The 15,021-nt window shown below is 41.0% G+C and overlaps 1 protein-coding gene across 7 annotated transcripts in view; it reads left to right on the top strand.

Moving 5' to 3' along the window:
* Nucleotides 1–15,021, top strand: part of tp53bp1 (tumor protein p53 binding protein, 1) — a 41,664-nt gene that overhangs the window by 6,267 nt on the left and 20,376 nt on the right. For 2 of the 7 annotated variants that reach the window (XM_017438473.3, XM_025002051.2), the window contains 14 exons: nucleotides 342–420; nucleotides 522–606; nucleotides 2,110–2,177; nucleotides 2,256–2,360; nucleotides 2,595–2,649; nucleotides 2,736–2,905; nucleotides 5,060–5,177; nucleotides 5,269–5,363; nucleotides 5,455–5,633; nucleotides 7,198–8,257; nucleotides 9,969–10,085; nucleotides 10,180–10,365; nucleotides 12,061–12,127; nucleotides 13,684–13,776. In XM_017438473.3, coding sequence (XP_017293962.1) covers nucleotides 342–420; nucleotides 522–606; nucleotides 2,110–2,177; nucleotides 2,256–2,360; nucleotides 2,595–2,649; nucleotides 2,736–2,905; nucleotides 5,060–5,177; nucleotides 5,269–5,363; nucleotides 5,455–5,633; nucleotides 7,198–8,257; nucleotides 9,969–10,085; nucleotides 10,180–10,365; nucleotides 12,061–12,127; nucleotides 13,684–13,776 — 2,477 coding nt within the window. The remainder of the gene's footprint in view (nucleotides 1–341; nucleotides 421–521; nucleotides 607–2,109; nucleotides 2,178–2,255; nucleotides 2,361–2,594; nucleotides 2,650–2,735; nucleotides 2,906–5,059; nucleotides 5,178–5,268; nucleotides 5,364–5,454; nucleotides 5,634–7,197; nucleotides 8,258–9,968; nucleotides 10,086–10,179; nucleotides 10,366–12,060; nucleotides 12,128–13,683; nucleotides 13,777–15,021) is intronic. The other 5 variants (XM_017438477.3, XM_025002050.2, XM_037979786.1 and 2 more) reach the window with 4 other exon arrangements.

Genomic DNA, 15,021 nt, shown 5'->3' with positions numbered 1-15,021 from the left:
GTGCCAAGTGGCATTAAGTTTTTTTAACCCAAACTGATGAGAAGTTTTTCAGAAACAATCTGTAGAGAAGATGATCTGTTTCAGAAGGACCCAAGTATTGATTCACTAAATAAAAACCAAGGAGATGAGTGCACTTGTTGAATTTGGGTTAACACAGTATTGCAACGTGGAAGGACAGTGGTGAAGCATCATATTCTAGGAGGAAAGCTCAGTTAAAACGTTGAAATCGAACCAAACATGACTGTAACACTCACAGTGATGATTCACGGTGATAGTCGAAGCATTGTCACTCACTGGATGAGATTTAAGTTTATTTGTAGAATTTTGTTTTTTCTCTTCAGGAGCTGATATCGTCACCACGAGGCAGCAGATTCTCTCAGACTGACAGCCAATCAGAGAGCAACAACCAGACTGAACCAGGTCCGAGCGTTTCGAATCTCGTGCATTTACACACAAGAGCTCCTTCCAGTGTTCCTCAAGTCCTGAAAAAAAAGCCAAAAAGTTGCTGTTGTTTTGTACAGGTATTGCATCTCCAGCTGACCCCAACTCACCACTACAGGAAGAGAGTCAAGTTATAAACATCTGCGCCCCTCCAAACAGGAAAAGGTCTGTGCACTGTGACAAAAACCAGCTTGGTTTCTGTTGCTGCTTTTTCTGTTCATTTGCATTTAGATAATTCACATAAACAAAAATGAAAGTAAATGGTACACGAACGTGAGTTTATCATCTCAATTTAAGTATTTCTTTTTGTCTGTTTAGAAGAAAGCTCACACATTAGGAGGTTGAAGCACATTTTGTGAGATGCATTTGACTGGGCAAAGGTTAAAATGACCCCATGTACCACATTTCTTCAAACTGAGTACAACTATTTAGATTTGAGTACTGGTCAATCCAGAGTACTGATATAAGTAATAATTAATGCCATTACACTTATTATATTTGGAAAATCAGGAGCTTACTTTTTGTGTTAAATTCTCAAATGGAGCCAAAGCACCAAATCTTTTCCAAGAGCACCGATTGGTGAATGGTGAGATTGTCAGGAATCAGTGATTCCCTCATTATTGTCACACTTGTATGCTCCCAGGATCATCTTCTGCTCAGCAAGAGCCTGTAGCCGTTTCCAGCTGCTATCAGCCAATTCTTTGAACTTTGGCGAATGTTGTTTTTTGTTCTTTCAGATATTTTATCCAATTGCTTGTGTTAAAAGTGGTAGATTTCATCTGTCCTCCTGACAACTTTGCTGAGCATAATTTAGAGTCCGCTCTACTTTTGTCATCACCGTTCACTTTGAAATACCTCCACATCTTCTTCTGGTGGTGTTTATTGGGGAATATTAAGCCTCACTTCTGTCAGCCCGCCCCAGGACAGCTGTGGCTACAATGTAGCTTACCACCATCAGTGTGTGAATGTGTGGATGAATGGGTGAATGATTGGAGTGTAAAGCGCTTTGGAGTCCTTGGACTAGATAAAGCGCTATATAAGTGCAAACCATTTACCATTAAAAACCTTTACAGTGCATTACCACCACCACCTGGTAAGGAGTGTGGATAGAACAGCCAACTACAAGAAAAGACACTCATCTCCACCTGCTCGACATTGCTCCTCTTTTACCACCTGACTGCTTAACTGACAGGTGAATATCACGTTCCCACGAAGTGCAACCAGGACATTTTAGAATTACGAGTACACGCACATGGTATTGAACCAATACCTGATACTGGTATTGGTACTGGAGCATCCCTGTTTAAAACTAAGGTCCGAGCAAAGGAAACCAACCATTTTAAACAAACTCGACTAATACTGACAAGAAGCGTGGTCAGATATTCAGTCAGAATTATGCCAGAAGCTTGATGATGGATACAAAAATCATTGAAGTTGTATGCCTGGACAAAATAATGGTTTAAGTCAATCATTAAGACCTAAATTAATGACACTCATACCCATGATGAGCAGATGTAAACCTCTGAGCTGCAGCTGTAGCTCTTGCTCTTTTTGTCTTGTCTACTTACTTATTTATTAGGTTATTTGACCTTTTTCTTATGTAGCTTTTCAGAAAGTTGTTTTAGATGAATTTTGTTTGTGATGTAGGGTTTTTATTTGACCTTTTAGGTGTGCAGCAGATGATTCTGAAATGGATCCTGGAGCTGATTCTACAACAAACTGCATTCAGTCTGAAGGTGTGTCGACCTTGGAAGAAGAATATCTGCTTGTAAAATGTTTTCATAGAAATAAATTGCATTATGTGTGTACTGTAGGGGGAACCTCTCAGTTTGGGTTTCTGGAGCTTTCTCAGAGTCAGGACCTTCAGGCAAATGAAGACATTGCTCTTCAGTCAGACAGTGAGAGGCAAAGAAAATTAGGTTTGTTTTTATTTCTTCTTGCTGTTTGATTCTTGCAAAAGTAATGATCTCCGTGTTTAAAAGTCTGCAGACAGTTGTGCTTCTCACAGCTGTAAACACACTCACATTTTATACCACTAGATAAGAACTCAGTTTTTATTACTATTGTATGAGGCCAAGCAGGAATCTGTGAAAGTTAATCTGACTGGGATGTTCATATTGATATTAAAGAATCAGTTTTTTTTGTCGTACCAGCAGAGCAGAACATCAGCTCCAGAACTTCGAAGAGTCAGGACCACAAAGCAGCGAGGTACATCTCAGCGGAGCACCTAGAGGTCTGCGTTCACTCGGAATGTAAGCTTACAATCTCAAACTGGTTTTGCTTTTCTTTTCCAGGTCTGAGGTGAGCTCCAGCAGCTCCTCTGAGTCTCTGGGTCAGCCAGGCCGCCAACTAAATGTCCAGGTTCTGCTGCACTCTCAGAACCTCCAGTCCTCCGCAGAGCAGGACCACCAGGACTGTGAGGTCCTGTCCTCACAAGAGGACCTGTTTGATGCTGATAAGTCTGGTAAGTTCGTGGTGCTTTCAGGAACCAACAGTTCTCTGTGTGAAACATTTTTAACCTGGAGTTTAGTTGATTTTCAAAATTTCAATTAAAAACAATAATTTTACAAAAATACTTTAGATTAATGAAGCTGAATGGGGAAATGTAAAACTGAAAAGTGGTGCGTGCATATGTATTCACCCTCTTTATTTGAAGACCAGCCATTGCTTTCCGAAGCCACATAATTTGTTAATTGAGATCCACCTGTGAATGATTTAAATGTCAAATGATTTTAGTATCTATATACCTGTTCTAATATCCCCCAGACTCAATAACAGCGCAACACCTCTAAGGCTACTTTCACACTGCAGGCAAAAGGGGTCCCAAATGAGCCTTTTTTTATTTTTACATATGTGACCCATATCTGATTGTTTTTTTCCTGACAGTCTCAACATAAATGTTTTTTTTTTCCCCCCAAATCAGACCTAGGCCACTTTTAAATGTCGTCCAAAATTGGATCCATATCTAATGCAACTTAAGCTTTTGGATTCCACTCTGAGGTCTTTCTATATTAATAGTTTTTGATTTCATCTGACTTTTATGTCACTGAAGTGTGACTGATGTTACGGCAGAGTGGGCTGGAAGCCTACTCAGATAAACATTAAATGAAACAAGCATGGTAGACACTGTTGATGAAACAACCAGAACAGAAGCACACACGCTGACATGCATAGCATCCATATTTCCTTGCATTAATGCAGTGTGCTGCGTGTGATATCACGTCTTCTGCTGCACATGCGGGTCACTTCAGGACCGTGGACTGTTCACATTGGAGTCTGGCTGTGGTCACGTTTGGATTATAATGTGATATAACCATGCAAAAAATTGGATTTCTGCAAAAACATCTGAATTAAGCATTAAGACCTGCAGTGTGAATGTAGCTTAAGTAGTACAGGCTACTTCCACGCAAGAGACAGCGCAAAGACAAAGGAACTCTCTGCACAGGAAAAAAACACGGCTTGAAGAACCTCATCATGAGATCTCCATCCCTACAGTGAAGCATGGTGGTGGCAGCATCATGCTGTGTGGATTTATTTCATTCAGCAGGGTCTGGGAAACTGGTCAAAGTTAAAACAAAGATAGATGAAGCAAAATACAAAAACAATTTTTGAGAGAAACCTGTTGGAGATCTGAGACTGGGACAGAGGTCCACCTTCCAGCAGGACAGTGACCTTAAATACACTGGATTAAGGAGAACCAGATAATGGTCCTGAATGGTTCAGTCAAAGTCCAATTACCTGTATTTACCCAGGCAAGTCATGTTGAAATCGCAGATCTCTTTTTCAAAGTAGATCTGGGCCTGAAGGCTGCCTAAACATGCCTGTTTTTGGACTGTGGAAGGAAACTGGAGTACTTGGAAAAAGAAACCACACAAACACTAGAAGAACATGCAAACTTCACACAGACAGACCCCAGGCTTGAACGCAGGACTTTCTCGTTGAAAGACAACAGTGCTAACCACTAAGCCACTGGGCTGCCCAAATCCAACTGAGAATCTGGTTTGATTTAAAGATTGTTGAACACAAGCAGCACCTATCAAACCTGAAGGAGCTGCAGCAGTTTGGTCACGAAGACTGACAGGAAGTCCAGATTAGATGGATCAAGTTTATGGAGACAGAGCTGAAGAGACCTGATGCAAAAAGTGGCAACACCAAGTGTGGAGTTTTGGTGGCTGAATACATGCATGCACCATTTTTCAGAACATACGGTAAGAAAATAGTAAGAGTATTAGTACCAAGAATACTAAATACATTTAAAACGGGTTAAGTTTTTTGTGAACCCTGGAAGAAATTTTAAAATTATTAAACAACCTGATAACCTAAGAGGAATTTATGTACGGTACATAAAAGACAGGACAGCGATCCCAGTTTATTCTCTGCTGTCACAGCAGGCAGGCATAAAGCTTGGAACGCCACACTTCAGTTTTGAACGGAGGAAGCTTCCTGGATGTAAAGCAAAATGTCTTCTACACCAGAACAGAAGTCTGATTGCTTTGTTGTTGTTGTTTTCGGATTTGCCATGTCCTGGATGTTTGAGAATCTACACCACCAACACGGAACGGTCTGCTCTTTTTTGAAACTTAAATGCTTCATTTCTTGCTCTAACACTTCCCTGCAGTTGACAGCACCGTATCTGAGCCAGAGCAGCGGGGTCACCCCACCCCGACACCGTCCCACACCCTCCACCTGCTGCATCTGTCTGGACAGGGAACACTGGTGCAGGAAAGTTTGTCCCAGTAAGTCCCGTTTTATTTTTATGCTTTCTGTTCTGAGAGTGGCAAACAACCTGAAGCACAATGATGCCCTAATGTTTGCTTGTTGTTTTAGGAGCTCCGTTGATTATGTCGCCCCCACCCCAGACAGCTTCCCCCACACTGCGTTAATTGTTTCGAGCTCACCAACCGAAGCAGAAAATGAACGTGGTAAGTGACTTAGTCAGGGATTAAATTTAAATTTAAAGAGCTGCTCGGCTGGTCAAAAATAGCCCAAATTAATTTTCTTTGTCTGGTGCAGATGAACCGATGGACACTTCGCTCCCCTCAGATGACCGAGCGAGGGAAAAGGAAGAGCCAATGGAAACTGAGGCTGCCTCGAAGCCACACCCACCTACCTCTGCTTCCGTGTCCCAGAACTCCTCTGGCCTGGTGTTGGACCGAACTCTGTCTGTACCATCCCAGCCTGAGTTGTCACATGTATGTGCTTCGTATTTATCAAGTTTAGGGCTACAGAACATAAATAAAGCACATATTACAAATTCTGTGACTTCTCATCTTGTCCATCCATCAGTTCAAGATGGGAAGATGAGTTTAAGTCTCAAAATAAATACAACTTCAGTGTAGGTCACCTGCCGGTTGTCTTATTCAACGGTATAGCATCTTGTTAATCTAAGTTTTTAAAAAATGTTATGACTGATTTAATGAAATACAAATTGACACAAGAACAGGTAAACAGTTTATCATCATACGTCGATTTTTATTTTACTCTAAATGACAACAAGAATCTATAGAATGATCATGTTTTAATGAAAATATACCATTAAGACCACAAGCTTGTTAAGGGGAAAATGTTCAAGAAAAGATTAGATTGTGAAATATTTATTTTTTTCCAGAAGTAATCTACCTTTGGGCAATCTATTCTTTTAAATGTATTCATAGATTATTATTTTAAAAAGCATAAAAAAATTAACCTGCCCTTTGTGCTGTAAATTTACAGGATACGTTTGTGTTTAGACATACAAAATGCCCCCAAATTAAAATAACCTCAAATCAGAGTCTGAAAGTAGCTCGGTGGTCAGTGCCGCGGCCTCCTAATCCTGAGGCTGCAGGTTTCAAGTCCAGGTAACGTCAGGAAAGGTATCCGACGTCAAATAATTGCCAGTTCTGTCGTGCAGTTTAACTTACAGTGGCAACCTTGAAGAAAGACGCAGCCGAAAAGAAAAACAACACCATGGGAAGTTTGGAATTTTGAAATGTAAACTGTGTAGAAACCCCATATTAAAAAGATACTTTTCTCATTTTAGACCTTCTACATTTTATTATTAAAAATGTAATGAATAATAGAAAGTAAAATAAATAAATAGCACCTGTACTTTTTGGTCACACTGCTAACTCCAGCAGCTAAAACTTTTCAACTCTAGTTCTATTAATATTTTTACCAGCTGGAAAAATGTGTGGCCTGTGGGAGATCTCCAGTAGACTCATATCATTTTTCTTACACAATATTTAACACACTGAACACATTTTTGTAGATTCACTTCACTAATACATTTTATAAATTTAAGGCCTAGCATTCCTTGAAAGTACACCTCTGCCTTTTATGCCAAAAGTTAGTTTTAAACTAAAATAGACAGAGTCGACTCTAAAAATTAATGGAAAAAATGTAAAAACAGATCTTGACCAATCAGTTAGTAGTCAGTGTATATGTTTTAGATAACTCTCAGCTACTACCACACCATATTTGAGCTCAAAATGTGTAAAGTTATCTGAGTTGTAGCTCAGGTTGCCTAGCTGTGGTGGCCATCTTAAGCTGAATTGACTTTGACTTCAGATGTTAATCAGGTGTAGATGTGTATCTAGCAATTACTTCTTCAGAGCTTTATTCAAATCCATCCAGTGGTTCATGAGATATTTTGCTAACAGACAGACAAATGAACACAGACACAGGCAAATACATTAATGTAATAAATGCAGTTATTCATAAGGAATGTGACCCACAGTTTCAGTTTCAGTTCCTGATGTTTCTTGTCTGTTTTCTCAGGATGTGTTTGTCCCAACACAGAGCCAGGAATCTGCACAGCCGTCGGATAAGAAATCGGCATCAGTGCCTTGTCAGCCACAGTTTCAGCAGCAGGAGTCAACTCTGTTCACCTCTCCGCTACAGCTGTCTGTGAACGCAGACAGCTGTAATCCCTGTAAGCCACATCCGAAGAGCCCAGAGCGGATCGAGGAGGACAGCCAGGCCACACAGATCGAAGAGTTCGGGGATCCGCCTGCTGTCGACGTCAGCGACTCCGTGACTTCACGTCATGCTCAGACAAACGCGAGTGACGCTGTTTCCTCAGAGTCACAAACTGCCACGGGTTCCAAGGCGTCCACCTCTGCTGAAACACTAAAGCAGCAGAGCGAACGCAGCAGAACCGAACAGTCGGGTCAGAGTTCTGACGGGCACAAAAAGGCAGAAACTCCTCTGAATGGACAAAACGCGAATGTAAAAGATGTGAGAAGCAGTGACAGTTCCTCCTCTGATCCGACTGCTAACAGCTGTGTGCCAGAAACTCCCACTGACACCACACCCTGCAGTTTGCCCTCACAGCCAGTGACTTCTCAGACTGCTGAGGCTGTTGTGAGGTCTGAAGGCTCGAGAGGAGAACCAGCAAAGAGTCAGCCTACAGGACATCAACAGGAAGCAGTTAGTGGTAGTCCTGCACTGAAAGACAGGATGGACAAGTGTGAGCAGGGGGATGAGGAAGACGAGGAAGTGATGGAGCAGGAAAACACAGGTGGAGCTTCAGGAATTGCTCTGGTCCTCTCCCAGAGCCAGCTGCTGTCTCCTGAACCCATGGAAGACGAGGACAGCCAAGACCCGACTCAGGACAGCGTCGTCGTCGTAACAGACAGCGAGAAGGATGTCACCCCACAGACTAAAACAGACCACTCCCAGCCAATCATAGGCAAGCCACCGGTCTCTGCTAACGGCCACAAATCCCAAACTGAGGAGAAAGAAGCGGACGCAGCTCTCGATGGGCTGTCCCAGGTGGAGAAGGTGGAGCATGAACCAGAGGGCTTCAAAGACAAGAGCCTGAGTGAAAGCTCCGGAGGTAAACAGTTTATGCACAGTCTGCAAAGTGTTTGTTTTTTAAACCAATAAAAGGATAGTCCAGTCAACTTTGAAGTGATGTTCTGTCAAATAGTTATCAATAGTTAGTGGCATCAGTCACAGAGCATGAATTGTGGACAAAGAGGCAAAAGTCTTCATCCAGACTAGGGTAATGGCTAGCTAAATGAGTCCCAGTTTTTTTTTTTTATGTTTTTCAGCCTGGCAGCAGTTTGTCCTGTAACCGGAGGGTTGCTGGTTCAAACCCCTGCTCTGTTAGCTGTTGTGTCCTGGGGTAAGACACTTCACCTATCAGAGGGCTCGGTGGTGCTTGTGTAATGGCAGCCTCACTTCTGTCAGTCTTCTCCAGGGCAGCTGTCGCTACAATGTAGCTTAACGCCATCAGTGTGTGAATGTGAGGATGAATGAGTGAATGAATGAATGTAGTGTAAAGTGCTTTGGAGTCCTTGGACTCAGATAGATTATTGAAAAAAAAACACACTTTAGTAAAAATACAGGTACAGCACAGGTTGAATGACTGGGAGATAAAGTTAGAGGCCAGACTGAGAGGGTTTGGACATGTGCAGAGGAGGGACAGTGGGTAGAAGGATGTTAGAGATGCAGCTGCCAGGAAAAAGTCTAAGAGGAGACATATAGATGCAGTTAGAGAGGACATGAAAGTAGTTGGAGTGAGGACAGAGGACAGAGGAGGATGACTAGGATGATATTTAAAGTTTTGTTTAAGTTATCTTTCCACAGAATCCCACATCAAAAGATCTAAACTAATAATCAAGTTAACATTTAAGCAGAGCCCTTTTTGAAAATGTTGTATAAGACACTTTTTAGGTGAAAAAGTATTGTTATAAGATTAAATGTGGAGCCCTACTGTATAGTTGCTGTACACTATATTGCTAATTTTATTTGTTTATTTTTTACAGTAATGTACATTTTAATAAATAATTAAATTGTTTTAAAGGTAAATTCCATTTTAAAAAAAACACTTTTAAGTGCAATAAATGTAATATTTCTAAACCATACATAATCGTTTTCAATAGTTATGATTAAAATATTGATCCAATAATCTTTAATATAACCTTTTTCCTTAATTGAGCAGCTCTAGTTAAAAGTACTAATATTACAAAGAAATCCTCCTTCAAATACCTTAAAATTAAAGCAGATTGCTACAAGAGATAACGCCCTTGTTCATTGTTGTGATGCTTTTGGTTTTAGCTCGTTTAAGCCGATAAAAAATCATCTCTCCTTGGTTTTGATCTGATCACAGTGCATTCCCAATCAGTCACTTACTGAAAAGTTGTTCCCTCAAGTCACACGTGTCATTTAGTCATAATTATTTTGTTATAAAAGTAGTGCTTGGTGTTAAATGCTGTGTATTCTGAATACCAGCAAGACAAGAAGAGCACGCTGGCAAAATGAAACATGGCAACATATTTCTAATAATTATCGTTGTTTGTAGATTTTACTGTTTCACTGATTATTTAGAGCCAAAATAAAGATCAGAACTAAGAATCCTATTAATTGCACAACCCTGCTTTTAACACCCACTCCTCTAAAATGTTTTAGGAAAGCTCATCACTAAAACCAGCTTATATTTCTTTACTTGGAGTTCAATCACAGTCAAATCACAATTTTGATTTCTATTGTAATGCTGAACAACAACAAAAGAAAATCTCCTGATTCCTGCTTTTATGTCACAGAAATTTCCTTCCACTTCACGCTTCCTAAAGAAGGGGAGCTGATTGGTCCTGCAGTCGGTGCCACGCCGCCTCTGATCAGCCAGCTGAAGCAGACACTCAGACACAGCACTCCCATCGGTGGGTTCTTTCACCCCGAAAACTTCCCGATGGATGTCAGATAGGATCTGCTGCTGAGTTTCACTGCTTCCTCTCTTTTTTTTCCTTTATGCAGAAATCGCCCCCTTTTCTGAAAAGTCAGATGCAGTGGCTGATGTCTCTGCAGACGTGGCGATGGCTGCCTGCGATGTTGCATCCAGTGAAGAGGAAGCGGTGGAAAAGGGCGATGGGAAGCTGAGTTTGAGGATGAAGCTGGTGACCCCTGTGGAAGAGGGCAGCTCTGAACGCTTCAGTCTGCAGAGTGAGAGCTGTTTTCCTGCTCCGATCAGATTGTAACTATTAGAGGCGATCTCGCGAGACTAAAGGCTGTTTTGTACTCCATAAGAAATCAAGAAGTCTGCTTGCAGTTACGTGGTTGTTAGATACTCTTTTTTGCACACGCAACACTTGGAGCAGAACTCCTGGGAAACCTAGAAACAGGTTTTTTTTCCACCAGCTTCTCCACTCTCCTGGAACTGTCTAGATTTTTTCTTCTCTTATCATGACCAGACATTTTTATTAAATAGATGCAAATTTGTTACTAAGAGACTACCACAGTTTCTGACAGAGGGTGCACAATAATGAGCGAACGAAGGGAACGTGTCTGAAGTGTACTTCCTCCCAGTCAGCACAGCCACAGAGATCTGCCAATGTCTTACCGGTGTCCTCCATGCACAATAACTGTGATATATTCCTAAGAGTTCATAGGTTTATGTGTTTTGCTAGAACAGTTGTAAAGACGGCTGCATTTTCTAACAGCCTCATCCAGCTGCTTCTCAGCAGAGCAGCAGAAGCAAAATGACTCCATTAAAGCTCACTGGCTTTTCCTCTTAGACATGCCCAGAACAGCTTCTGACCAATCATACGATACTTGGAAAGCCCTGTGTGAAAAAGTTCATCCAGGGCCTTGTGTTGAGAAGCGGCGGACGAAGCTGCTACGAGAACAAAATGATGCGTTTTTCATCATGTAACCACGCAAATGAGAGCCGACTTTGTGACTTCTCATGGAGAATAAAGCAGCCTTAAAACATCACAAGGTTTTGTTTTTTTTTGTCAAGTTGAAAACTCTTTAGTGCATTTATTAAAAACAGAACAGAAGTTCACGTTGTGATTTGTGGACTGAACCTGTGAAAATAACCTCTCAATCTGTTTGAGTTGAGAGGAAGAGTTGGACTAAACCATTTACTGAGCTCTTCACGCAAGCTGTTTAATCATCTTTGTGTTCATCGGTGTGAGGAACTTTTCTCTGTAATGAAAATAAAAAACACACAAAGGAGTTTCACTCTAACGTTCACCTCAATCAGTCCTTAGTTTTTACAACTTAAACTCCTGTCGGCGCACTTCATAGCTACAGTTTGCCTAAATTTATTTTGACTAGATTGTCTTTTTGTGTTTCTCTTGTAGTTATAAGGTGAAAGGATAGCAACAGTTTAGACTTTCTCTCAGCGCTTTTTTGTTGTTGTTTTGATGCCTGCAGTAAAATGGTTTTATCAGAAAACAAGGGAAAAAAGATGATGATGAACGAATAAGTCTTGATGAAGAAATTCAAGTAAACTATTCTGACTAAAAAATATATATATATATATATATATATTATAAAGAGAAGTTAATTTTATATTTTTGTTTAAATATTGTAAAAAGGCACTGGAAAAACATGACAAATTTCTTTTTTTTTTAAGGAAAGTATTGTAAAAACAAAAGGTTAGCTCAGATAAGGTTTTTAATTTTGGCCCCTTGTGTCAAAGAGTTAGATCTCTTAAGATGTAAAAAGTTTTATTGACAGCACAGACACCAGTCAGTTAGTAGCACAAACTTTTTCTTTAAAAATATTGTTTAAAATATGATCTTTTCCTGTTTCCTGTGACCCAGAATCTCGTCTTTTTTTGTAACTTTTGAATCCACAGAAACTATCCCTGCACTTCTCACCCTCTCTCTCTTTTTCATCTCTGTCTTTCAGAGCCTACTCTGTCAGAGGAGGATGGATTTGTTGCCAAGGTTACCACTGTTTCCACGGCTGTAACCAGGTAACAGGTCTCTCTGACCCCGACTACTTTCCTTACGCACCTGAACTGCTCATTTTTACCCCCAGTTTGGGCAAACACACAGGCGCATAAATAACAAGAAACTGCACAACTGAAAGCAAAAATACATCTCATGTTTGAGGTCAAACAAAAACAGTTTTGCTGTTCTGTTTTCACAAGACAGTGTTTGTCAACCAGAAGTCTCATTATGATTTTTTTCTGAAAAGAAATGACTTGACATTTGAAATGACATCTACAGCTGATTAACTTTTGGAGTCAATCCAATTCAAAATGGTTGTTGCATCAAATCAACCTTACCAAACACAGAAATGATCACAAAGGTTGAGCTACAAATTGGTGTGGAAGTAGCTGAGAGTCATCCCAACACATACTCTAAACGCTAAAGGATCGGGGAAAATGCTTTATTGAAAGTTTGACCTAAACAGCTTCAACTCCATTATTTGTCAACATGAGACAATTGTAGTTTAAAATTTTCATTCAAGAAATGGGAGGCATTTTGCATTCCTTTTAGGGATGCTAGATCTTTAGTTGAGATTGGAGATGTTTTAAGACAGTAAAGGCACCGTCATACTCCATAAGAAGACAAGGACTCAGTTTGCCGTCACGTTGTTGTGAGACATTCGTTTTCACTCGAGACACTCGGATCAGAACTCCCGAGGAGCTCCTCCCTCCTCCTACATCAATAAAACAGGTTTTTATCCAGTCAGCGTATTTTCTAACATCCTCAGCCAGCTGCTTCTCAGCAGAGCAGTAGAAGCAAAGTGACTCCATTAAAGTTCACTGGCTTTTCCACATAAACAGGCCCACGACAACTTCTGATCAATCACACGATACTTGGCGCAAACCCTTGTGAAAAAAGTTCATCCAGGGCCTAGTGTGACGAAGCGGCGGACGAAGCTTCTACGTGAACAAAATGACACAATGTTCATCACTCAACCACGTGAACGAGAGACGACTTTGTGACTTCTCATGGAGCAGGACAGCAGCTTAAACCACTTTGTTCTTGGTTCTCTGCTCACATTAGCTCATTAGTCTTGTCAGCCCTAAACTCTGTTTGTCCTGCCTTAGGTTGTTCAAAGACCAAATAAGATATTAATTATTCAAAACTTTTCCACAGAAGCCCACTTCAGATAATCTGAACTGTCTAAAGGTGTTGGGTTTGTTGATATCCACTGAGGTTGAAGGTCCAGGCAGCAATCTACAGTCGAATAAGTATTTCCAGAGTATACATGTATACATTTTTTTTTATGTTGTACGTTTCTACTGTTGTAGGAGTTTTTATTTGGGTCTTAAATAGTAACTAGTGGCCGTAATAAAAGATCTAATCAGATCTGTTCTTCACTTTAACCACTCTTGAAGTTTCAGGGAGATCTCAAAGGCATGACCTCCTTATAAGGGTTAATTTATGTGGATCTTAGTTTAGTGTGTTTAAAAAGAACCAGGTTTGTGACCTCTGAGAAGATTCTGGTTTCTGTAGTCAAACTGCAGCTGTCGGTGAATAAAATTCATCTAAACAGAGCTGTTGTGTGACGTTGCAGCAGCCCCTCGGTGTTCACACGGGTCTGTCACGTGCACCGACAGCAGGAGGCAGTAGAGGACGGCCAGCCTGAAAGCAACACTTCACCCATCAGGTACGAGCACGCTCAGCTATTAAGGTCAAACTTTTTTTTAACCCATATACAGTTGGAGACTCTGCAGCAGGACTGACCCTGTCTCACAGTCCAGCATAGAAACGCTAAATTTATAAAATGTTTACTCACCAAACTCCACCTCAGCCGCGTTAGCTCCGCACAAAGATGAGTTAGCTATGGAATCCAGCGCCAACAAAGGGTCACGGGGCGGGGATAGCAGAAAAGTGGCCAATCATATGCAGGTTAATGTTTCCGTGCTTTTTTTCTACACTTGTAGGCGCTCCCAAAGTTTCACAGGAGCGCACAGGAGTAGATCCCCGAGTGAGCAGATTGATATATTGAGAGCTGTAACTCTCATTATGTGTTGAGGTTTGTGCCCTGCAGTAGTCGTGGTCACTGAATTGTGCACACAAGGGAGGTTCAGTGCTCACATGGAGCATAATACATGCTCGTGGTGGACTCTTGGTGTAAATTTGACGCCATACATACCTCTCTACATTAGTTTTCCATAAAAATTTGCATTTTGTTCAAAAATCTCCTGCACACACCAATGAAAGTTTAACTCCGTTTGGACCTATTAAGTTCTCTAATTGTGGCTTGGTGGTCAGTGCTGTGGTCTTGTAATCCTGAGGTTGCAGCTTCAAGCCCAGGTTGCGGCAGGAAAAGCATTCGGCGTAAAACAATTGCCAAGTTTGCTGAAGAAGGGAGCAGCCAAAAGAACTTACCTTTAAGGCCTCTTAGTTGTTCTCTGCTATCAACTGAGAACATCAGAGGATGTGTTAGCTGTTCTGGGATTCAGACTCTAGAACATTTTTTTTTATTTTTTGTCTTGTACTGTAGTCAGGGCAGAGCTCTCTGTGGTGTTTTAATTCACAGCTGAAGCTCCTTCACGTTCTAAAGGGTTTTTCTGGCAGACCCACATGGTTTAGTATCATGCCCTGCATTATGTGTCTCTCTTCAAATGTTGATTTTTCCTCCTTGTTTCTGCTCAGATTGGATGTAAAGGATGCTGTAACATCAAGACTTTGTCGTTTTTGGGTAAATTCTGGTGGGATTGCCTAAAACTGCCTGTTCTTTGTCCCTTTTAGCTGAAAAGTTTAAAATAAATCTGAAAGTTTATGTAATCCGAACAGATGAGCAAAGCTGCTGTTCGTCAGGCATCTTTTAGCTGTGAGTTCGGGTTGCCATGGTGACTCGTTTGTGTCAAACAGCTGCTTTTTTTCCAGATAAACTATAACTAATCGA

This window comes from Kryptolebias marmoratus, linkage group LG15, assembly GCF_001649575.2.
Source record: "Kryptolebias marmoratus isolate JLee-2015 linkage group LG15, ASM164957v2, whole genome shotgun sequence".
NCBI classification, from domain to species: domain Eukaryota; kingdom Metazoa; phylum Chordata; class Actinopteri; order Cyprinodontiformes; family Rivulidae; genus Kryptolebias; species Kryptolebias marmoratus.
The sequence above is the reverse complement of the archived record's forward strand: the minus strand, read 5'-3'. Positions and strand labels throughout refer to the sequence as shown.